Raw genomic sequence first — 23,385 nt, forward strand, 5'->3', positions numbered from 1 at the left:
TACAAACACACACACACATACACATACACACAAACACATACACACACATACAAACACACACACACATACACATACACACAAAAACATACACACACATACACACATAGATATACACACAAACACATACACACACATACACACTCACACACACATACACATACACACAAACACATACACACACACACACACAAATAAATTAATAATTGTTTTTTAAATCCAGAGACATACAAAGCTTGGCTGGCTCCCCTCTGAGTTGTCAGTGTCCTAGAATCACTTCCTAGATCCATGGATTTATGGGACATTAGCGGACCATGGTTATCCTGTTGCTTTCCCCTTCTCCTAGCTGCCTTCCCCTCCCAGGACATCTGAGGAAGTTCTTTCTTTGCCCTCATTTGCCAGTAGTCACAATAATGAGCTAATATCCAAGCATCCAACAAAACACAGAGTTTTTTCTGGGTATCGTTTAATTCATCGCCATGTTAATTTTTAATGATGTCCAAACTGTCCCCATTTGGCCAATAGAAACATCTCCAGTTGATTTTAAAGCCTTCTTCAACACGACCTTGGAAATCCTTGATGGATTCCCTGCTTGCTAGTGTGACAAGAAGCTCCAGGCACATCCTACTGCCTGCCTCTGACCGGAAAGCCACCACTTCTCCAAAGAAGTGGCTGCTTTTCTTGGGAAATGATCCTTGTCAATCACAAAGGAAGGCTTCCTGCCACTGGGTCAACCATTTGGAGCTTTGCCCATAGTCAGAACTCAAGTATTAAAAAAATAATAATAAAATGCTTCATGAGTTCCTACCATGAGCCATTAAACTCAGGACGGTGGGATTTCCGTCACCTCATTGTCCTTATGTCAGCACTTCCTTCCTCCTGCCAATATAATTAGCTGTTTACCCCACAACACATGTAGGAATCTCGGAATAACCCCCTCAACACTGCCGCCAGCAATGACAACTGGAGAACAGTCTAAAATGTTTTCAGAAGCATCCTGACATGCTTCTTGGGGATGCAGACAATTGTGATGGGTGTCACAAAGCCAGGCAACTGAGTTCTGCTCCAATAGGTCATGCCAAACACCTCAAAACAGGGACATTTATTTGGCTTTCTCGGAGCTCGCTTTTTATTGTACAATTATGTATGATTTTATATTTTTCCAAGACTAAATAAGCAAAGCAAGGTATATGAAGGAAAGACTGCTTCGTCCCATCCCCTCCAGGCTGTTAGTTGTTTGCTCCTAAGGGCAGCCTTTTGCTATTATTCTGATTATATTATATGACTCACTCTGCCATTTTCAAAAACAAATCAACAAGAAGTAAACAAAGCCACATAGTCTCTTTCTTTCTATGATAAATAGTATCTTGTGCTTTCATCTAACATATCCTAGAGAACACTCCACTAAGATATAGTGCCTCCCTCTCCCTCTCTCAACACACACACACACACACACACACACACACACACACACACACACTGCTGGGGATTGAACTCAAGGCCTTAAGGCATGCTTGGTAAGCATGCTTGTCTCCCCACTATACACACTGTTTCTGAGAAATGCCATCTTTGTCTGATCTGAATCACTTTGAATCAAGTTGAGCATCTTTTCATAAGGTTATGATCCATTCATGATAACAATAATCCATGTGTCAAGGATTTTATATCATTAGTGTGTATGTGGGTGTGTGTGTAACTGTACACACCATGCCAAGGCACACCTGTAGAGATCAGAGGACAACTTGTGGGAGCCGTTCTCTACTTCCATGTGGAGCTTAGGTATGGTAGTCAGGCTTGGAAGCCAGTGCCTTTACCACTGGTCCTACTGGTCCTCATTTTCCCTTCAAAGGTCTGTAGCTCAACGGTCTAAGCAAAGGGAACACAAACATGCTCTGAGAAAGCTGCAAATCTTTCGAAACCTCAAAGCCTGCCCCCAGTGACACACATCCTCCAACAAGCTCACACCTCCTAATCCTTCCCAAACACTTCTACCAAGTGGGGATCAATTATTCAAACATAGAAGCCTATGGAGCCATAGGAACGGGAGATCAAACATAGTCCAAGTGTCTGAAAACTTGTGAAAGTAAAGAGACCAGTGGAGGGGAGGGAAACTAAAGAGGGGGAGGAACAGAACACATACACCCCTTGATGGGGCTGTTTTCTCTAATGGCAAACACATTTCTCTTATAGCCATTCCTCTCACTCGACAGCTCCACTATGGCAAAGAACCTGAACAAAGGGTGCACTGGAGAGCATAGAAGAGGGATTAATACTCAGATCCTCCTTACCACGTTATGTAGAAAGCCCCCCTTCCTTGAATGTCATATAATTTAATATTCAATTACGCATGCACGGCCAGTGACTTCATTCATCTTTTCTTTTCTTCCAAACAATTTCACCCAGTACATATACACCAAATGTAAAGCAGGTAGCAGACATTGATACACAAATATAAATTATTATATTCCTGGTCATCTGTCTTTACTATCCTCTTGACCAAGGGAAACAAAATCACTAGGATAGAATGGGTGCTGGCAGTCATAAGGTCAACTCATTAAGTCAATTGTCAAGAATCATTAATCAATAGGAATCCCTTTCTTGGAAATGTCACCAATCCCACGTTTGCCACCTGGTGCAGTGAGACGTTCTCTGGGACCCCTTAGCCAGGGCTTTCAGGTCTGCCCTTGCTTCTACCATGAACGAGCTGGGAGACTGCTTCAGAAATCCACCACCCTACTCCATAATTACCCCACACAGACACCAAATTCCGTGTGCCTCTATTTTAAGTAAACCCAGTATTTGAAACACTGAACTTCTTAAAACAAAAGAGTGAATACCCTCCAATTTACTCTACACAAGCCCTCTTTGCTCTACAATGGTCTACTTAGCAACTACTCACCAGGAAGCCTGGGGCTTGAATCTGGCCTGGGTGAAGGAGCCTAGACTGGCTGAAGAGCCTACCCCACCACCTGGTTCATCAGTGGCCTTGCTTTTTGTTGTTGTTTTTTTGTTTTTCCAGACAGGGTTTCTCTATAGTTTTGGAGCCTGCCCTGGAACTAGCTCTTGTAGACCAGGGTAGCCTTGAACTCATAGAGATCTACCTGCTTCTGCCTCCCGAGTGCTGGGATTAAAGGTGTGTGCTGCATCAGCAGCCCTGAACAAGACTCTTTCACCTCTCTCTACCCAAGTCCCCTCATCTATATATAACGGATTTGACTCAGAACCTGAATATTAGAATAAGGCTCTGACATTCCCCCCTCTCACACACACTGCCAATTCTATTATCTCTCTGGGGCTCTAATTCTTCTCATGTTCTCAGTAAACAACGTTCCTTCGCCCCAGTAAAGTCAACCTCCATCATCAGGCCCACGCACTGGGTCAGTCAGAGCAAACAGCCAGAACCCAGCGGACTGCTGACCTCCATGGGTTCTCGGACTGTGTAAAGTGTCCTCAGGAGTCATGGAAGGGGACACCCAAGACCTTCCTTCAGGATCTTCATCAACACATGGATCAAACAGAAAATGGAACCACATGCAGGTAAAATGGATGTATAAATTGTCCTATGTAAATATTTACATCATTTTCTGCTTCAACAGGGGAGGGGGGCTTTAAACAATGATTCGCCACGGTATGGTGAAATGTTTAAAAAATGATACGCCAGTGTGCTTTGGGAGTCTTCTGCATTCCTACAATGGTGTTAACAGAGCAACTAAGCAAAACTAAAAACTCAGACAACATCCAACAAAATTTTGTGACAAGGTGTTACCACTAGCTCCAAATTACAAGCAAATCACCAGAAGCCAGTGTGATACTGATGTCTGTGTGCAATGAAACAGAGGCGAGGGGGCCTGGCGTGCAGCACAGAGGGAGGACACTTGCCTACTGTGACTCTGGGCCCGTTCCCAGCACTACAAAAACTAGAATAAAGAGGTAAAGACATGAGGTCCTGGTAGACTTGGATGAGGGGAGCTTTGTTAAATTAGAAAAATCACCAAACCAAGACCCCTTTCAATGCCTGTGACTAGTTTGCCTGCGTGTGTGCCTATACACCGTGAGTAGGCAGTGTCCATGAAGGCCAGAAGAGGGCATCAGAAACCATGGATCTGGAGTTATAGGTGGTTGTGAAATGACCAGTGGGTACTGGGAACCAAGCCTGGGTCCTCTGCAGGAGCAACAACTTAGCCACTGAGTCATTTCTCCTGCACTCGAGACATCTTTTTTAAACTTCATGAAAACTAGTTACATAAATATTAACAGAGAAGCAATAAATCTATCAGCATTTCTATAAGGAAAAGCGAGGCTAAGGGACAAAATTATATCTCTAGTGGTATGTGGCAATGAACGCATGCCAAGAAGACATTTAAAAAAAAAACACATGAAATGTAACATTTCAAAATAGCCTATAAATATTTTAAACTATGCAAAGCTTGGAAGGAAAAAACATAAATTAGAATCAGGAAAATTCATAAGTGAAATGACAGATTTCAAAAAATAAATGGAAGTTGAAAAAGTTAGTTCAGAAATAAAAACTAAGACGTAAGGTATGAACCCCTGGGTTTGATTCCCAGCAGTGAGGAAGGAGGGTCGGGGGCAGAGAGATGAAGGTTAAGATGGAAGAAATGAAAGAAAAATCAGACATAGCAAACATCTGAAACTTAGGGGGAAATGGTTACCGAGAAATATAGAAAGAGAGGAGGAGGGTTTAAAATGGTGAATGTTGAGGATGAGCAGAGAACCAACATACGGACAAGGAAGCCCCTAAAGAACAAACTGAAGCAAAGGGCAATAACCCACAAACAGTGATTTGAGAAAGCTTTTCCAAAGAAGAAAATAAAATAAGAGGATTGGAAATTTCATACTGAAAAGAGAGACCAGGGCTGGATATGTAACTGAGCAGTACCGCCTTACCTAACCTGTGCCAGGGCCTGAATCTGACCTCCAGCATGGGAAAGGGAAGCACACTGTACCCCAGGGTACCACCTAGAAGAAGGTGCTCCCTAGCGCTGAGTCTGAGGGTGCATACCTGCAATTCCGACACTTGAGAAGATCAGGCGGACAAGGCCAACCTTGGTCACATAGCAAGCTGAGGCCAGCCTGGGCTATACGAAACTGTTTTTAAAAGATAGACACCTCATTTTTTTCAAAGCACAAGAATTATTAGGAAAGATTAGGTCAGCTTACAACAAGCTTTAACACCAGGAGAGGGAGAAACATTAATGAAAATGTAAACTAAAGATTTTATATCCAGTCGTTTTGACCTTTCACAGACAAAAGCTTAATAATATGCAGGAAAATAAAAAGATTATTGTCCCCATGAGCCCTTCTTATAGATACCAGAGAAGAACTTTACATGAGCAAAATGACTATGCACGGATCCAAGTTTTAGTAGTATTAAGTACGTGGTTACTGAAGAATTAAATGAAGGTTAAAAAGGAGATTTTTTTTTTTAATGTGTCCTGAGGAATGCTGGGCAAGTGATGTATTATCACAATTGATCACAAAGTCAGTAGCTTAAAACATTAAAAATTTATTCTTTCTCCATTCCAAAACCAATTTTACCTGACTGGTCACAAGGCGTCAGCAGGCTATGTTACCTGAAGATGTTCTGGGCAGGGTCTCCTCCTGCCTCTCCTCCTGCAGTTTGACTTGTAACTGAGTCACCCCAGCTTCGGTCTCCATGGTTACACATCTTCCTTCTGTGTATCCTCCCCCTCTGCCTTCCTTGTGAGGACAAGTAGGATTTATTTAAGGGCCACCCAGATCATCGAGGGCAGTCTCCTTGTCTCAAGCTCCTCAACACAATCATGGATGCAAAGCCTGCTGTGGACAGTGACAGTCATGGGTGGGTTCCAGGGGTTAAAGAGTGGAGTGCTGTTTAAAGGGCCACTCTCTAGCCTTTTGTGATGGCAGGACTTGTTAACATTCCATTACTGTGACACATGCCTGAGACTAACCTTTTCTCTTTATGAACAGTATCCAGCTCAGTCTGAGATGTTTCCTTCACGGTAATTTGGCCTTGCTGCTTTGGGGACCCAGAAAAAGAATGAATATCACAGAAAAAGCCAAAAGAGAAAAGCTAAGTGTTCATCTCGCCTTCAGGATATAAAAACAAGACAGAAGAACTCCGAGTCCCACAGGCCCCTTTAAGGGCACTTCTCCAATGACTAAGCACCTTCCACTCGGCCCACTTATTTATTTGTCTGATTGACTGAATTTTTATATTTATTATGCTTATCTGTGTGTATGTGTCTGTGTGAATGTTTGCCACATGTGTGTAGTACCCTCAGAGGCCAGAAGAGGGTGCTAGATCTCTGAAGCTGGAGTTATAGGTGGTTGTGAGCCACCCAACTTAGGTGCTGGGAACTGAACTCTGGGTTCTCTGCAAGAACAGTGTGCTCTTAATCTTCGAAACATCTCTCTACTATCAAGTAGCCCAAGATGGCTTGACACTCATTATGTAGTCTAGGATGACCTTGAACTTTTGGTCCTCCTGCCTTCACTTCCCAAATGTTAGAATTAGTTGTGGAATACCACTCCAAGCAAGGTCCCATTTCTTTAAGGTTTTACAACCTCCCACAATGCCACTCTGCATGTGGCGACCAGAGGGCCATTTTGTTTTTTTGAATCAGGCTTTCTCTAAATCTGGAGCTCGCTGTTTCAGCCAGATCACTAGCCATCAAGCTCCAAGGATTCTTTGCCTCCCCAGCATCGGGCTTTTACACAGATCAAACTCAGGTCTTCATGGTCATAGGGCAAGTGCTGTACCAACTGGGCCATCTCCCCAGACTAACTATTTGAACAGAGAGTTTTAGGGGCCATTCCTCATTTAAACCATATCAAGCCCCCAAAAAAATAATCTTTTTAAGTATTTGCTCTGTTACATTTTAATTATGTGTATATGGGGTGGGGGGAATATGTGTGTGTCCATAGAATCAAGATAAGAGTATCAGATCCCCCAGAGCTTGAGCTATAGACATGTGTGAGCTGCCCAAGGTGGGTTCTTGGGACTAAACTCAGGTCCTCTACAAGATCAGCATCCAGTCTTAACCACTGAGCCATCTCTCCATCTCAAAAACTGTTCCTTCTTTTATTTTTAATGGTTCTTGAGATTGTACCTAGGGCTGGCTCTCCTACTGAACTATACGCCAGTGTGCCAGGTCCTTTCTTTTCTTCTCCTCCTTTTCTTTTTGAAAGTGACTCTCACTAAATTGCCCAGGCTGGCCTTGAACTTGCAAGCCTCCTACTTCAGTCTTCAGATTCGCTGGTCATTGCAGGCCTGCACCACAAGGCTCTGCATATAATCACTTTTTAAATGGTAGAATATAGATGGCACATGCAAAAAATGTGTTCAAACTGTTTTCAGTAATCATAACTGTTACTGATATTCGTATCATTAGTCTGAGAGTGCTAATTATGTGTTACAGAGTAAAACAAATGAGTAATTATGGGATATTCAATTGTTAACTCTTATGTGTGCAAAACCTAGAAATATTGGTGTGGCAAAAAGAACCAGTAAAGTATGAAAAAATATCAAACTTCTAGACTCAAATTCGATCTGGAAACATAAGTGTCCACTCATTCCTGCCCTACTTAGTGTGCATGCATTTCTGCCCTTCTTCTGTTTCCCACCTCTGTCTCTGACAAGTGGCTCCACCAAGCAATGGCCATCCAGGAAAAGTGGGCATTCACGATGCCCAAGATGGTGCTTCTGCACCACTGCTGCCCAAGATACCCGGTCTTCCTAGAGAAATGGGTGGTTCCAGGTTTGAAGCAAAAGCACACACGAAGTCTAAGGGGACGTGAAAGGAAGGAAAGCAATGAGAAAACAGGTGTCAGAGAGGAGCGTGGAGGACGCCCTGGACCAGCAGACAAATCAGTTCCTACACTACATATTTACAAATGCAAGCAAAGACATGTGAAAGGGCCTAGACTGTATCTCAAGCATTAAAAAAAAATAAAAAGTAAATCAAGCCTTACCCAAGAGGAGGGGAGAATCACTCAGCCCTAAACACAACAGACACAGACTCAGACCAGGGAGGCATGTCACTCCAGAGGCTAAGACAAGAGGATCACAAATTCTAGGCCATCCATCCATCCATCCATCCATCCATCCATCCAACCATCCATCCCTCTCTCTATCAATCAACCAATAAATCAATCACATGTTTTTAAAAGGCCATGTTGGCAGTATCTAATCAAGACTGCTGGAGTGAGCTTTGGCCTGGAAACTTTGAAGACTCTAATCCCAACTAGGAAAGTATCAGTCCAGTGTGCACATCAAGCCTCCCTGGCCTGCTGCCATCAACATTCCCCAACATTCCATCCTCTCCTAACCAGCATGCCATGCCTGAAGGGAGATAAGGGCCGGTTTCATATCTACTGAGTTTATCCAGTATCCCATCCCATTCTGTATCCCATCGTAAACCCATAAAAAGGGCACTCTGGACTAATTAATCAGGTTTGACAACCTGGATAACCCAGGTCTGTCCTTGAATGTCCCCATTCTGTGTGCAATGCTCACCGGTGGCTATCTGGACGCATCCTGTCTCTAATCACCCTAGGAGTTTTTAAAATTCATAATGCAGGTGCCACCTCCAAGTTAAACAAGAAATAAAAAGCCATGGGTACAAAGGAACACATATTTTATAAGTTCCCTAGATGATTATAGGGTTCAGCTAGATTGCAAACACTGTTATACAAGATTCCAATTCTGGAGCAACAAGGTTAACGGGCAAGACTTTTGAACTATGGGCTACAAATGCCACCATTTAAGGCCAACATTTTGACCCTGGGGCAGCCCCTGGGGGTGGAAAGTACACATAGGCCTCCTTTTACTTGAACTTGTCAGAATTCAAGATCCTATCTCCAACTTTTCTTTCTTTCTTTTTTTATTTCACTTTTCCTTTCTGTGGAATTTGACCCTATGGCATTCTGCTGCTTTCAGAATTCCCCCTTTTGGCTCTAATAGGGCAAAACTGAAGACTAAGACATACATGCCCTCTCGTGAAACAGTAAACGGTATAATTATTTGAGAGTTAAGATATGCAAATTAAGATCTATAAAAGATATAAATATTTGAGAATTAAGATATGTCGAGAGCCCATTCTGCCTGCATGGACTTCTGTTTGAGCCACACGTTGAGCAAGAGAGCTGGAGGAAGGAATACCGCACATCCCTTTCTCTTCGTCTTGATCACCGAGGGCACGGCCACACAGCCCGGGAACCTGTGCAACACTGGGCAGCCTTGCTGGGCTCTGGCTGTTTGTGCTAATTGATCTGTCAACCCATGAGTGGGCTTGAAATTATGGAGATGTCACCTCACCAGGGCCAGGGCACATGGTCTGTACAGAGCAAAGGAAGAACTAGCGAGCCCCAGAGATGTGGGGCTGGGGGAACCTCATTCTAAAAGTCGGGGGCTGACTCCACTCCATGGCTTCCAGGGGAGGGGACTGGGGTACGAAGAGATGGAAGGGATTTGTTCAAGGCTGCCGATGCAACAAGGGCTGGGGTTGGCTCTGCAGCTGTTCAGAAGGCTTCCCTGCCTCCACGCTAGACCTCCGGCCCAGTTTCCTGCTGAGAGTTCTTATCAAGGACGGAAAATGTAGGCTGCAATGGGGACTTGGGAACACTACAGCCCTCCCAGCTGACGTATCCAAGACACCAAGGCTCCTCCCTTAGAAGAGGTGAGTCAGGAGCCTCAAGTGTGTGCTTCAGGCATATTTTTAATGAAAAGCAATTTCCAGCTACTGCTGGAGAAGGGAAATAAAGAATCAGTAAGAAGCATCACGGTCACAAGATGCCTGGTACCACTAGAGCTTTAAGGATATTGGCTTCGCTCTAAAAAAGCAAGAGCCTCACGGAACCTCAGCCACCTCTACGTGCCTTTGCAGCCGCTGCATGCCAGTGCTACAGAAAACATGAAAGTTGAACCGTGTCTATGGAACTATGCTACTCAAGTACACAAGGAAATCTAAGACTATAAACCAAACACTATAATAGCAATTCAAGGAGGGACACACGTATAGATGGAGGGAAGGGAGAAACCAGTATTTGATGGGCTAAGCCTCGCCAGCATGGGGTTGGGATACTCATCGTCTTAGGCCTCCAACAACAGATCACAAACTAGCTCACCACATCAGAAAACTCCATAGCCCTGCCAAGGGAGAGCCTGGGAGTGGGAGTCAAACAGCACACTCTCCCCAGAAACCATTTCTGTAAACTAAAACCAATCCATCTTCGATGACCACTGGGCTAGGCATGGGAGATGGAATTAGTACACTGCAAAAGAGCCGTGTTGGGTGGCTGTAGTGATGCTCAGTGGTCAAGAACAGTAACTCAAGCGGGAGTGATGGCACACGTCTCCTTTTTAGACTTCTTTTCATTTATTCTTTGTATCTTTTACATCATGCATCTCGATCCCATTCATTTCCCATCTCTTCATATCCACCCACTGCCCTTGCAACCGCACCCCCAAAATAAAATAAAATAAAATTTAAGAGAAAAAAGGTAAAGGTAAAAAAAAAAAATCTCATCACGGAAGCTGTAGTTTGACATAGTGGGGCATGCAGCAAATCCTTGTATCCATTGAGCTTTATGTGCAAACGTTGGTTGCAAAGGTCTTTGGCCTGGCTTGAGGCCTCTGGTTTCTTCTACACTCACTGGAACTCCTCTTGGTTATCCCAGCGTTGCCCTGTGTCGTGGAGATCCTGCAGCTTTGGGTCTGTGGATCAGGCCCCTTCATGTGCTCTAGCAAATCACAGATGGGGTGGATGTTGGGGTGGGTCAACTCACAACCCTGGTTCTGAGCCTGGGTAGTTCCAGGGTTGGTCAGCCTGCCAGTTTTCCCGTCTTCATCACCAGGGTGAGCTCTCCAGCTTCATCCTGGCTAGTTCACCCCTTTCGGCCATGGGCAAGAGGCGGGGCCAGTTCTCCTCCTTTCACATCCTCAGAGTTGAATCTCTCTCACCTTCACCTTCAGAGCCAGTTCTAATGTGTTGCCCAGGTAAAGAATAGGGGCCACCCTCCCAAGTGTTGTAGCTGGTGAGGGACAGAGCCAGCTCTCCCACCTGCTACAGTCAGCAAGGGGCAGAGGGTGAAGGCATCTCTCTCCTGCCCACATCACCATATGACAGATGAGGGGTGGGGCCAGATCTCCCACACTCACATTCTTGGGTCAGTTCATCTGCACCCCTGTCAACAGGGTCAGCTCTACTGTGCTGCCCAGGCAGGTGGCACACATCTTTAATCCTAGTACTCAGAAGGCAGAGGCAGGCAGATCTCTGAGTTTGAGGCCTATGGAGTGAGTCTGGTCTACAGAGTGAGATCCAGGACAACCAGACAACCAAAGTTACATAGAGAAACCCTTCCTCAAAAAGGAAAGGAAAAGTAAGAAAGGAGGGAGGGAGGAAGGGAGGAAAGAAATAGAAAACTGACTGCTCTTCTAAAAGACCTAGGTTCTATTCCCAGCACCTACATGGTAAGTCACAACTAGGGAGCCATTGCTCACCTCTGGATTCCACAGGTACCAGAAATGTATAGGTCTAACACCCATATACAGAAATTTTTTTTAAAAGGAGCCATGCTGGAGACCCCACTCCTGAGAAGGGTACCCAAGAAAATACAATGAGAAGAAAGGCCATGTCCATTCAACAGTACCAGCTCCATGCACTCCTCTGCCTATTCACCAGCGTGTCGCTAATAAATCCAGCGCTGTTCTGTGGTGTGGAAACGCACCATTCAGGGAAGGGTAGGGCACAAAAGCAAAAACAACCACTGTATTAAAAAGCCTAGGGTGCCAGTGAGATGGTTTTGCTGTGCAAGCCTGGTGACTGAGGTCAACCCTCACGTCCTATGTAAAAGTGGAAGGAAAGAACCCTTTCTGCAATGTTTTTTCCTTCTCATTCCAAGAACAAATAAAATAAAAAAAATAAATAAAATAAAATCCTCAAACCCTCAACACAAATGTGAAGGGATGAAACAGATGCCAATCTCAAGGTGACGACAGCTCTACTCAAAGGGCCTCATTCATTGTGGGTGACCCAAAAGTACCCAAACCCAGGTGTGCAGGGAACGAGAAGGTACCAGGGATGACACCACAAGCTCTCACACACAGTCTCAGACAGAGACTCCTGGAGGCAGGATCGCCATTTCGGACTGAGGCAGAAGTAAGAGCCAGTGGCTAGCTGTTTTGCTTTTTTGACCTTCAGGTTGAACCCCAATTTCTGTCTCTGGGTTTTTATTAATCGTGCTACATTCCAGTTGCGGCTCTAGTCCACGGTCAGCTGGCCTGGACTATTGCTCAGGTCTTGCAGGCACAGTGCAGCACGGTGGAGACATGAGTTCCAGGAGGTCTTCTCACCTCATCTAGCCAAGAGGCAGAGAGAGAAAGGGGTCGAAATGCCAGGGTTTCCGTGTCATCATCAAGGAACCTCGAGTAATCATCTTCTACTGGACCCCACCTCCAAGAGGGCCCACTGCCTCTCCATGGTGCTGCGGGTCAAGGACCACGCCTTTAACACACGGGCCTTTTGAGGACCCAAGGTCCAAACTATAGCTCCAGCCATATGTGGTTTCTCCTCTTATTTTATTTAACTCCCCCAGGGAGTCCAACTAGCAGTGTGTCTGAGAAACAGTGTTCCAGTGCCATGGCTCAAATACTCCATCACAGAGGCTTGGAGAACCTCCAACATCAACCATGCCATCTCAGCAAGCCTGGAGGCTTTTTCGTTCCCTTTTCATTTCATAATATTCCGATATAGACCAACTGAGAACAGCTGCTTAATTGATCAAAGGCATCTACAGGCAAAATTCCCTTCATATGCAGAAACTTCAGAACTCCTGACCACAAGGAGAGAGCTTCATTCAAGTGACTTGATGGTGGCCGTTTCCACCAAACACTGGCTATGGGTGTCCAGGATGTGCTTAGCCTGGGCTGCCAAGTTAAGGAGGAAATCCACACACATCCAGGAGCGAGTTTGAAAGTATCATTCCAGGACAGGTTATGTGTGCTTATGGGAAACAGTAGGGTGGGGGTTGAGCTAATATATTATCTGTCACTCGGCCCATAAGAGACATTGGTCTTCCTCTTTGCAAAGAATAAAAAAAAAAGAAAATGCTTCCATGTGAGTCACGTTTCTTCCATCCAGAGGCCAAAGGACAAGAGTTTACAACGAACATGGGCAGAAAGGTACAACCAGGTATCCACAAGGCACTGTGTCCCTGTGTCCCAGGAGAAGCATTTCAGCATGGACACTGTCTCTGCAGTGTGTTCATCCTCTGACTCCTTTCCTTCCCCAACACACACACACAGAGAGAGACAAACAGAAGTCAGTATGCTCTCAATTCAGGGTGCAATGTGGGAAGTGCCCTCTTCTTGGCCATTTTCTTACACCAAACAGACCCTGGGAGTAGAGACTCTGGAGGCATATTATTAAACTAGCCTCCCACCAAGGGGTGTGGCTCCAGGAATAAGTCGGGGTAGGGGCCAGGAAGATGGCTTAGTAGATAAAAGCAATTGCAGCACAAGTCTGCAGATACGAATTTGATTCCCAGAACTGACAACCACCACCAACACCACCACCACCACAACAACAAAGCCAAACATGGTGGCACATATCTATGATACGAGCATCTACAAAGGAATGGAGAATCAGCTGCAGGTTCATGGGCCAGCTAACCAGGATGCTATCAAGTAGCAGAATCAATACCAACCTTGCTGTAACAGGGTAGAAGGCAAAAACCGACTCCCAAGAGTTATCTGATGCACCAATATAATATATGCATACACATACTCCGACACAAGGACACACACAAAATTAATTAATTATAAAAGTAAGATTAAGAGGGGCATAGCCACTGTCCTCAGTTCTCAAAGGACACTCAGATCCTACCATAAGAAACCAGCTGCAGGGTTACATGCCGGGGTATATGAGGATTCAGCTTTCTGTGGGCACGGAACTTGCTAGAAGCGCCTTTTTAAACAACTTTAAAGCCAGCTGCTCTGATGTTTAAAAGTAAACATGGTGCTGAGCATAAAAACTGAAAAGGGAAATGTAAGTATCGCAAGGTATTAATTAATCCCAGGCTGCAAGATTCCTTCTGCTTAGATTAACTCTGCTTAAAGAAATATTTACCCAAGAAACTCAAAGACAAGTGAAGACAGACAACATGCCATACTTAAGATGCTGTGATTTTTAATCATAACAGGGATTAAAAAGCTGGAACAAGTGTGATTGGGGCTTACAACAGAACCTAGTTAACCCTTTCCCGCCCCCTTCCAAGAAAGCTGACAGCTATTTTAAGCCCACACAGCAGTCTCGCTGTCTGATTTGCAACTTGAGGAATCAGAGTAATTCTGCGGCTAGAAATTTTTTTAACCAAGCATGTATAATGAAGTTAATGTGTTACCAAACCTCAGAGTTAAAAAAGGCAACGATTAGAAAAGACAAAACGCTATTCTGTGGATTAAACCATGTGCGGACCAAACAAGCAAAACAAACTGCAAGTTGTAGAATTGGATTTAATGAAAACAGCAAGCCACTCTGTGCCAAGTACTATGCTAGGCATTTACGTGGTCAGTTCCCTTCACCCTCCCACCCACCCTCTGGGGCATATGATGCGCTGAACCTCTCTTCCAGACGAGAGACGTGAAAGAATTCATACGCGGTCATAAGCAAGTAAGGGGCAGAGTCAGGGTTTGAAGCCAAACACAGCATGGGCTCCTGAATCTAAGCTAGGAGTTCTTGACAGCCAAATTTATATGACATAAAATAACAAAGTAAAGAAAATAGAGAATTGTGGGTGGGGGGGTATCTAGTCATTAATGAAAACATACGTAAAGGACAATTAGTAAATGATAACTACCTATTCCTGAAATTAAACATATGTTCTAATTCAAACTCTAACTCCTTTGTCCACCACTCATTGGGGTTTCCTTTCAGTAAGGAAAAGACCTTCCTGGGAAGCAGTGCAATGTAAACTGGGGGTGAGAGGGATAAGTAGAAAGACACCGTGGCAGAGGAGCAGCTCAGGTTACTGGGAACCAAGAACTGCAGGACTAGAGCAAGAGAAGCACCAAACAGCAGCTCCCACTGAGGGGTGGCCAGGGAGGACCCTGGCGGTTGTCACAGGCAACAGCTAAGAAACCACATTTATTCACTCATTCACGTTATATATACGCAAGACACTGCATTCACCACTATGGAGGACACGGGACTAGCATGTGGCCAGGACAAGCAGGCCTCATCCCAGGCAGGAGCCCTGAACTTACAAAGTAAGTGGACAGCACAGACTCATTGCTCTCTCTGTTCCCTGTCTCTGGGTGCAGGGTGACCCATCCCCCTCAAGTCCCTGCCACTGTGTTTTCCCCGCCATGATGGATTATCACCTGAGCCATGAGCCAGAACAGGCCCCTGCTCCCTGAAGTTGCTTTTGTCAAGGTATTTTACCACAGCGACAATAAAAGAAACAAAGACAAGGTCAGAACCAAAAGATCATAGGTATTATATGTTTAAAATCATGGAACGTCCAGAAGAGGAAAACCTAGAACTAGAACATGGAATAGTGACCACTTAGGACTGGAGCACAGGGGTCCCTTTGAGATGATGGAAATGTTCTCAAAGGACTGCGGGAACAGATATGTTTGTGAATATACAAACATCACTGAATTATACATTTTAACTGGTGGATTATATGGTGCATGAAACATATCTCAGTAAAGCTACAAGAAAGGGGTTGGGAAGAAGGCTCAGTCAGTAAAGTGCTTGCACTGAGGACCTGAATCTGGATCGCCAACACCTATGTTACAAAAACAGGAACAGCAGCACACACCTGTAATCCTAGCCCTGGAGGACAGACACAGGCAGATCCCTGCAGCTCACTGGCCAGCTGTTCTTCTAAGTCTCCAAATTCAGCGGGAGACCCTGCCTCAGAAAATAAAGTGGAGGACTCCACAGCTATGAACACGCATTGCTCTCTCAGAGGACCCAAGTTCAGTTCCCAGCACCCACACCAGGCATCTCACAGCTGCCTGTAACTCCAGCTCGAGGGAGGTCACCTTTCCCTGGCCTCTGGGCACCGGCACTCACCATGCCCATATACAGGGCATCAGTCTCTGGTCACCACACGCACACAAATACATACGCCACAGCAAGAAGAAGAAGAAAGGAGGGGGGGGGGGAAGAGGGGAAGAAGAAGAGGAGAAGGAAGAAGAAGAAAAGAAAAACTAAAGAAAAGGGGGATGGGCAGCAAAGAGAGGAAGTTTTTCTTAAAAGAGAAGAGGAGGAGAAGTAGGGGGAGGAAGAGAAAGAAGAAGAGTGTCAGGAATCAAGATTTCAGTGGAGGGCAGGAAAAAGTAAAGCCTGCTTCTTGGGCATCAAGGGTAAGGATAGCTCAAAGGTCCCCAAGAAGCTCCAGGCAGCGTGCTGTAGTGAAGAGGAGGTCGGTAATTATAGCTAGTGATAGCACTTAATGTTCCAGTTCTTTGAAGCACCATATGAGTAAGCAATAATAAACACTAAGTCGAGTCTAATTAGGGTCCTATACATGGGTGACTGGTCAGCATTATGCCTGGATGCATGATTTTGACCACAAAAAATGACTATGACATGTTGGGCAAATGAATAATGACCAAATGCCACAAAATCATGAAGTTTACAGCTAAGGTAGAAATAGATTTATCCCAGGACACTTGGGCCTATCTACTTTTATAACAAAGACACAGCTCTATGCATCAGTAAAATCTCTCACCCCACATGTAATTTTACAACTTGGCTTTGACACTCCCTCATTAAGAAGTGGGGTTTAGGAAACTGCGGATAGCTCATTTGATAAAGTGCTTGCCTCATAAGCACAAAAACCTGAGTTTGATCCCAGGGATCTAGGGATGGTGACGCATGCTTGTAATCCAGTGTTGCAAATGCAGAGGCAGGAGAATTGCTGAGGCATACCAATGAGATGAACTGGCATCCTGGTCCCAGTGAGAGACGGTCTCCGAATTACAAAGCGGAGGACTGGAGAGATGGCTCCGCTGTTAGGAGCAGAGGTTCTCTGGCAGGGAGCTCAGATTCTGTTCCCAGCACCCACTTGGTGGCTGTTTCTAATTCCAAGAGGATTCAATGCCCTCTTCTGGCCTCCACTGGTACTGTATATATATGGTATGCAGACACACACACATACACACACACACACACACACACACACACACACACGGAAAACAAAGCAAAAACAAAAAAGCAAACAAACAAAAAACACACATAAAATTAAAAATAATTCTTTTTTTTAAAAGGTGAGCAACCCCAAGGAACACTGTACATATGCGCTCACACACTCAAACACACATCTAGAAGGGGAGCCTATTTCTAGTCCCTTACAGTCTACAGTCATGAGCAACAGAACATAGCAGAAGAGACCTGTAAAACTCAGAAGTTGGCAGTGTCCTCCTTCTTATAACATGTCCTCTGGAAAGCCAACCACCAAACAAAAGACCCACCATGCTAGGAGGAAATATAAACCAGCCAGTAGATTCAACAACCACATGGAAAATCTACTATAGCCGAGTAAGAGAAGCCTTCTAGGACTTTCCGGTCTGCTCACCAAGAAAAAAAGGAAAAAGAACCCAACAGAATGTTTGTCATGTACACCGGAAGAACAGTCCAGCCAAGCCCTGCCTGAGTTCCCAGGCCACAGATCAGGAGCAAAATACATGGCTGTTGTTCCCAGCCAGTCTAAAGGTAGTTTGTTAGATAGCAACAGGTAACTGGACCCAGAGATCCCCGGTGGTTCTGTTACTGTGTGGCTATGGACCTTAGGTCAAGACTTCCCTCTGGACCTCAATTATACATAAAGTGAGTCTATACTAGATGCCTAAGGTGCTTTTCAGCTCTGATGACCAGAACCACAGTCCAGAGAGTATGGCTAGGAAAACGGAGGGAAAAGCTGTGTCAGGGGTAGATAAGGCGGTAACAGACCAGGGGTCAAATGCCCTGGAGGGTGCATATCCAAGAAGGCAGAGGCTAGAACGAAGTAGGGCGCGTAAGTGTTCAGTAAATACATTATGGTTTGGAGATGCAATGATCCCCATAGGCGTATGTGTTAAAATCTTCATCCCCAGCTGGTGACGCTATGTGAGCGGGTGGTAGAAATTTCCAGGAAGCGGGCCCGAGCTGGAGGAAGGAAGTAATGACGATCATGCCTTTGAAAGTTAGACCTGGTCTCCAGTTTCCTCTCTCTGCTGCTTCCTTTATAGCACAGGTGAGTCACTTCCGCCACATGCCCCCACCATCATGGTTGGGGCAGTAAAAGCCACTCCAGCGAGAGGAGCATTCGCTTCTCTGGGCAGTGCACACCTACCTGCATGCTGCCCTCCTGCTGGCCGTATGCCAGGTGTGTGAGCAATCCTGGGGAGGGAAGCTAGGGTTCCCCTCTGCTACCTCAACCAACAGCTAGAACCATCCGCTGAAAGCTCTGAATCCGTGAGCTAAAAGGAACCCATCATGCTCTAAGCGGTGTGAGTCAGGGATTCCATCACAGAGATTGAAGTCTGGCTGGGGCAAAAACAAGTTTTCACTGTTTGATGCTGACATGCTCTGTGAGGCTCATCACAAAGTTTTCCACCTGAAAAACAACGCTAATGTTCCTGTTTCTGAAAGCCCCTGGCAGGCAGCAGCCTCCCCGAGCCTATATCCTGCTTCTTCAAACTGAAGACACATCTGGTAGAAAAGCGGTGAGACTTGAGTGAGATCTTGCAGGTGAAAGCGCATCGATTGGGCTTCATCGTTATATGCATTTGGGATGGGGTGCATGCAGGAAGAAGGGGTCTCAGGTATCCAGATCTTCCCTATACTTCCTGGGTGCTGGGATTGCAAGCATGCATCACCACACCTGAAGCAATGGTGCTGAAGATGTAACCCAGAGCTTCGCACATGCTAGAGCAAGCACTCTACCGACTGAGCACATGCTAGAGCAAGCACTCTACCGACTGAGATACTAGCAGGTATCTATGTTTCTTAAGTAGGCAGAGGTTCCGCCAGGGACACACTGTCCCACCTAACCCTAAGTCTTTGTGTCTCCATGGAACTCTGAAAACTGAGAGGCAAATGTCCCGAGAATCACTCCATCCAGTGTTGATTCTGAAAAATTGGCAGCCCTTGGAAGAGGAAGGCTCTGGCTCATTTTCCAAGGCACCTAACAAGGCAACAATGCATTTGCATTTTTACGGTCTGTGCTTTTCCAAAACAAGAAGCAAATGGCTGTGGCTTTAACCCTGAAATCCCCACGGTGATGCATTTCCAGGGACAGACACGGCTCAGTAAAAGGGTGGAAGCTAGCTGCAGAAGGTACTTACTGGGGTGAACAGGGGGCAACAGAGAACTGATCTTCTGCTTCCACCTCCACGCAGGTCTTGGCTGACATGGGATTTGAATATGCCAGAGTCCAGCATCAACCACAAAGAGCCAGGAGGAAGGACCAAGTCCATCAACTCAGTCTTGGCCTATGGAAGCTCCACCTGCCCTTGTCCTTTCTTTTCCACCTCACCCTTCTCAATGCTGAACCCTGGCCCCCTGTGTTGTCTGCCTTAGGAACACAGACCAGCCATGGCTTTCCTCTTATTGACCAGCACTATCTCTGAATCCAGAGTTACTATAGAAACCACACTATGCAGTCCCCAGACATTTGCTCAGAAAAGAAACTACATGTTTAGTACTAGAGAGAAAAAAAAATAAAGTGAGATCCAGAAAGTTGAAGGCAAGCATCAAGCCCAATATTCCTTAAGGTCTGGTTGCAATCACTTCATTATGTCACCCAGATACTCATTAAAGGTACACATGTCCCCTAAACACATCAAGCTAGAACTGTTCGTTTATTTGGTTGGTTTGTTTGTTGGTTGATTGGTTGGTTGGTTAGTTGGTTCATTGGTTGGTTTTTCCTGATAGAAGTATGTAGCCCAGGCAAGTCACTAAGTCATGGCAATCCCCCTGCCTCACCATTCTAACTGCAGAAGATTATACTAAGAATTGGACTTTACTTGAAATTTGTATGTACTTACTTTAGATTTTGACAACTAGCTATGACCAAATGCAGAGGCCCGTGGGAAAAAAAAAAGCAACTGTAAATCTGACTAGTCTTTTTATTTGAACTCTTTTTTTTTTTTTTTTTTTTTTTTTGCTTTTTCAAGACAGGGTTTCTCTGTGGTTTTGGAGCCTGTCCTGGAACTAGCTCTTGTAGACCAGGCTGGTCTCAAACTCACAGAGATCCACAAGCCTCAGTCTCCCAAGTGCTGGGATTAAAGGCGTGCGCCACCACCACTCGGCTTATCTGAACTCTTAAAAAACAAAACAAACAAACAACAAAAAAAAAAAACAGCGCCCATTGGGCTGGAGAGTCCCATCACACAGCTCTTGCAGAGGAGTGGAGTTCAGATCCCAGAGCCTACATCAAGCAGCTCAGAAGTAAGTAGATGAAACTCTGGCTCCAGGGAGATCCAGTGCCTCCGGACTCCAGGGAATACCTTCATTCGCATGCACATAACCACAGACAGACATATAATTAAAAATAATAAAAATAATTTTTTAAATATAGCACTGGTGAACCAAACAAGACAAAAGCCAATTTCTCAGTGTATGTCTATGCAAGAAAATTAAAGCATAACCATAATGAAAAGTTACACTCTTAAGAAGCTGCTTACCGAATCCACAGGCCCAGACACACGAGCCCAAACACTGAATATCCTGGGCCAACCAGATCTATTCTGAGACAGAGAAGTGAGATAAGATCTTGGCTGACAGCTTCCCTCTGGTCCCAGTCAGACTCAGCAACCCAGTCGGCACTCCAAGGTAGTTTGATAACTGCAGGATGAAGGGGTGACGCCTCTAGTTCTAGCAAATATGACTGAGAAAAGCTGTTGGGGGTGGGGGGGTATGATTCACCAATCCATACATTGGCATGAGAAAAGGGACGCAATTTTAAAGACATGTGACCTCTGTGCTCCTAACTGACACTCCAAGGATGTTTTGCAAATCGAAGGAAATGGACACCTGAGGGCAGTTCTTGCACAATTTACTAACCTGTGGTCATCCAAGAAGAGAAAGCGGAGCAAGTTTGCCTCCGCGTCAAAAGTGCTGTTCTCAAAACCATCCAAACCCAACCTAAAACAGAACTCGCTTACATTTCACTCGGTGACAAGCACACTGTACATGCTGAGTGTCCCTGCGTCTTTCTTTAGGCTATAGGTGGGGGGGAGGGGGGAGTAGAGCAGCGGTACCAATCAAGAGCCTTCCACTGGAAAGGACCGTTCCGTGGAAGAGCAATGGGAAACTCCACTGCAGTCTCACAAGCCAAAACTCCTCGCACAGCCAGGTGCTTCACCATTCCAGGGTGGCCAGCCTTATACACAGCCACTGGTCCAGCACGCAGATTTCCACTCCCCCTCCCCGCCCCCAAGGGTGGCTTTGGGCTTGGCCCTGCAAATGTCAGTCGTCTGGGCTAAATTCTTCTTTAGCAACTGCTGAGATTTAACAGCGCACCACAAAACTGGAAAACGGGTTCCACCCGACCTCCACACCAGTGACTGGCACATGTAAAAGAGTCGTATGAAAGCAAACATTTGAGGAGTGACTTTAGCAACTAGACCCAGCTACTTGGAAATTTTTTATTTCTTTTAATGTTTTTAACTGGTCAGGAAACAGGCATTCTCCTCTTTAAACACCTCCCGAAAGCACCTCTCCTGGAAGCCCAGGAGGTAAATAACACCAGCGCTTCCTTAAATGCTTTCAAAAGAACCAGGCGGTCAGGCTGCGCTGCTCAGGCTGCTCCGGGAAGTAACTCAATCCAGCCTTGGCGGGCAAGGATGGGGTGTCTGCAGGTGGGAGAAGGGGGTGAGGCAGTACACCTCAAACTTTGCAGGTGCTCTTTTTAGCTGTTCTGGGCAGGAGCTGAGAAAGGCCTAACCCACCTGCTCTGCGTCCAGGACAGCTGGCATCCCAACCACCCAGACCTGCCCCCTCGGGGTACTGCCCTCCCGGTGGCCCCTCACCTTGGCCTCAAAAGAGATGCCGTGCTGGAAGGCGTCCTCGTTGTGCAGAGGGATCCTCAGGTCGTGCCCGTCGTCCACAAGGTTGTACTTGGTTTTGCTGGGCATGGTGACCCGCGGTGGACCCGCTGTTTAAGGGGCGGCGGTGGCGGTGGCGGCGGCAAGAAAGAGCTGGCGAGACCCGGGAGAGGGAACAGTGGGGCCAGGCGAGGTAGCGGCGAGGACCTGGGTCGTGCAGTGGGTAGCCTGGGTGCCAGGCGGTGGCTGGGGGGAACCCGGAGCGAAGCAGAGGGCCGAGCGGCAAGGGCGGCTCAGATGCGGCTGGTGTGAGCTGCTTGGTGGCTGAGCTCTGGCTACCGGGAGGCGGCCAGGCGGCCGGGAGGCGGGAGCGGGTGGCACGGAGCCCCCGACCGCGACGCCGAGCGAAGGGCGCACGGCCCGGAGCGGGGCTAGACCCGGAGCCCGATCCCGAGCTCGGCGCGCGCAGCCCGGGACGAGGAAGAAAGGCAGCGGCGGCGACGGCGGAGCAGGGTGCCTGTCACGGAGACGCCGGATCGGCTGCCAGCCCGCGGCTCCTCCTGCGGGGCGGGCCCGGGCCGACTCCTCCCGCGCGCCACAGCCCCGCCCGCCCTTCGCCGCCGGGTCCGCCCCGCGCCCCGCGCGCGCCCAGCAGGTGAAAGTCCCCTCGTCCCCGCAGCGTCTAGCCGGGACCCGGGAACTTCGCCCCGGCACTGGAGGACCTAGGCTACCCAGCCTGCTCAGCTGGTAGCGGCGAAACAGCAGCGCCTTGCATTTGTTTGTTTGTCTTGTTTTGTTTTGTTTGAGGAGCGGGCGAGGAGCGATGGTTTTTGTTTTGTTTTGTTTTGTTTTCCCAAGAAGGCCCAAGATCTGTCCCAGATACTCTAGGTCAGAGCTGCCTTAATTCTGAGATCCCTGCTTCTCGTAAGAATCAAGGCGAAAAGGGGTGTGGGGGGGGGCTGTCTCCAGAGCCTTTTGTCCCTTTGGGTGTGCTGCTTGCGGGTTTGGGGACACAGCAGGGTGTCTTTGGGAAGAATTTAAATATTTAAGAGTCAGCCTTGTTGAACTGAAGTAGGCAGAAAAGGGAGCATTAGGAACAAGAGATTCCAGAGTGTTCTTGTGCCCTTAATTAAACTTCTATAACTGAGCATTGATTTAAAAAAAAAAAAATGTTGCCAAAATTCTGCGAGGTTTCTTAGTAATGAGCAAATGAAGCAGCCATAGGAGGATTTAGAGACTAAATATTCACTGTGTGTCAAAACGTCATAGATAGTGTTGTATAACAGTTTCCTCTGAGATTGACATAGTCCATCCTACTGGGAAGCTCCTTAAGCAGGAAGGTA

General features: G+C 46.3%; 1 protein-coding gene across 4 annotated transcripts in view; it reads right to left on the bottom strand.

Moving 5' to 3' along the window:
- The window catches only part of Nos1ap (nitric oxide synthase 1 adaptor protein), a 276,554-nt gene extending 253,946 nt beyond the window's left edge, over positions 1 to 22,608 (bottom strand). For 3 of the 4 annotated variants that reach the window (XM_005348779.3, XM_026779963.1, XM_026779965.1), the window contains exon 1: positions 22,028 to 22,608. In XM_005348779.3, coding sequence (XP_005348836.2) covers positions 22,028 to 22,132 — 105 coding nt within the window. In that variant the 5' untranslated portion in view covers positions 22,133 to 22,608. Of the gene's footprint in view, positions 1 to 20,680; positions 20,877 to 22,027 lie in introns of those variants that run through there. The other variant, XM_026779964.1, reaches the window with a different exon arrangement.
- Between the last annotated feature and the right edge of the window lie 777 nt (positions 22,609 to 23,385).

Source organism: Microtus ochrogaster, chromosome 6, assembly GCF_000317375.1.
Source record: "Microtus ochrogaster isolate Prairie Vole_2 chromosome 6, MicOch1.0, whole genome shotgun sequence".
Taxonomy (NCBI): Eukaryota; Metazoa; Chordata; class Mammalia; order Rodentia; family Cricetidae; genus Microtus; species Microtus ochrogaster.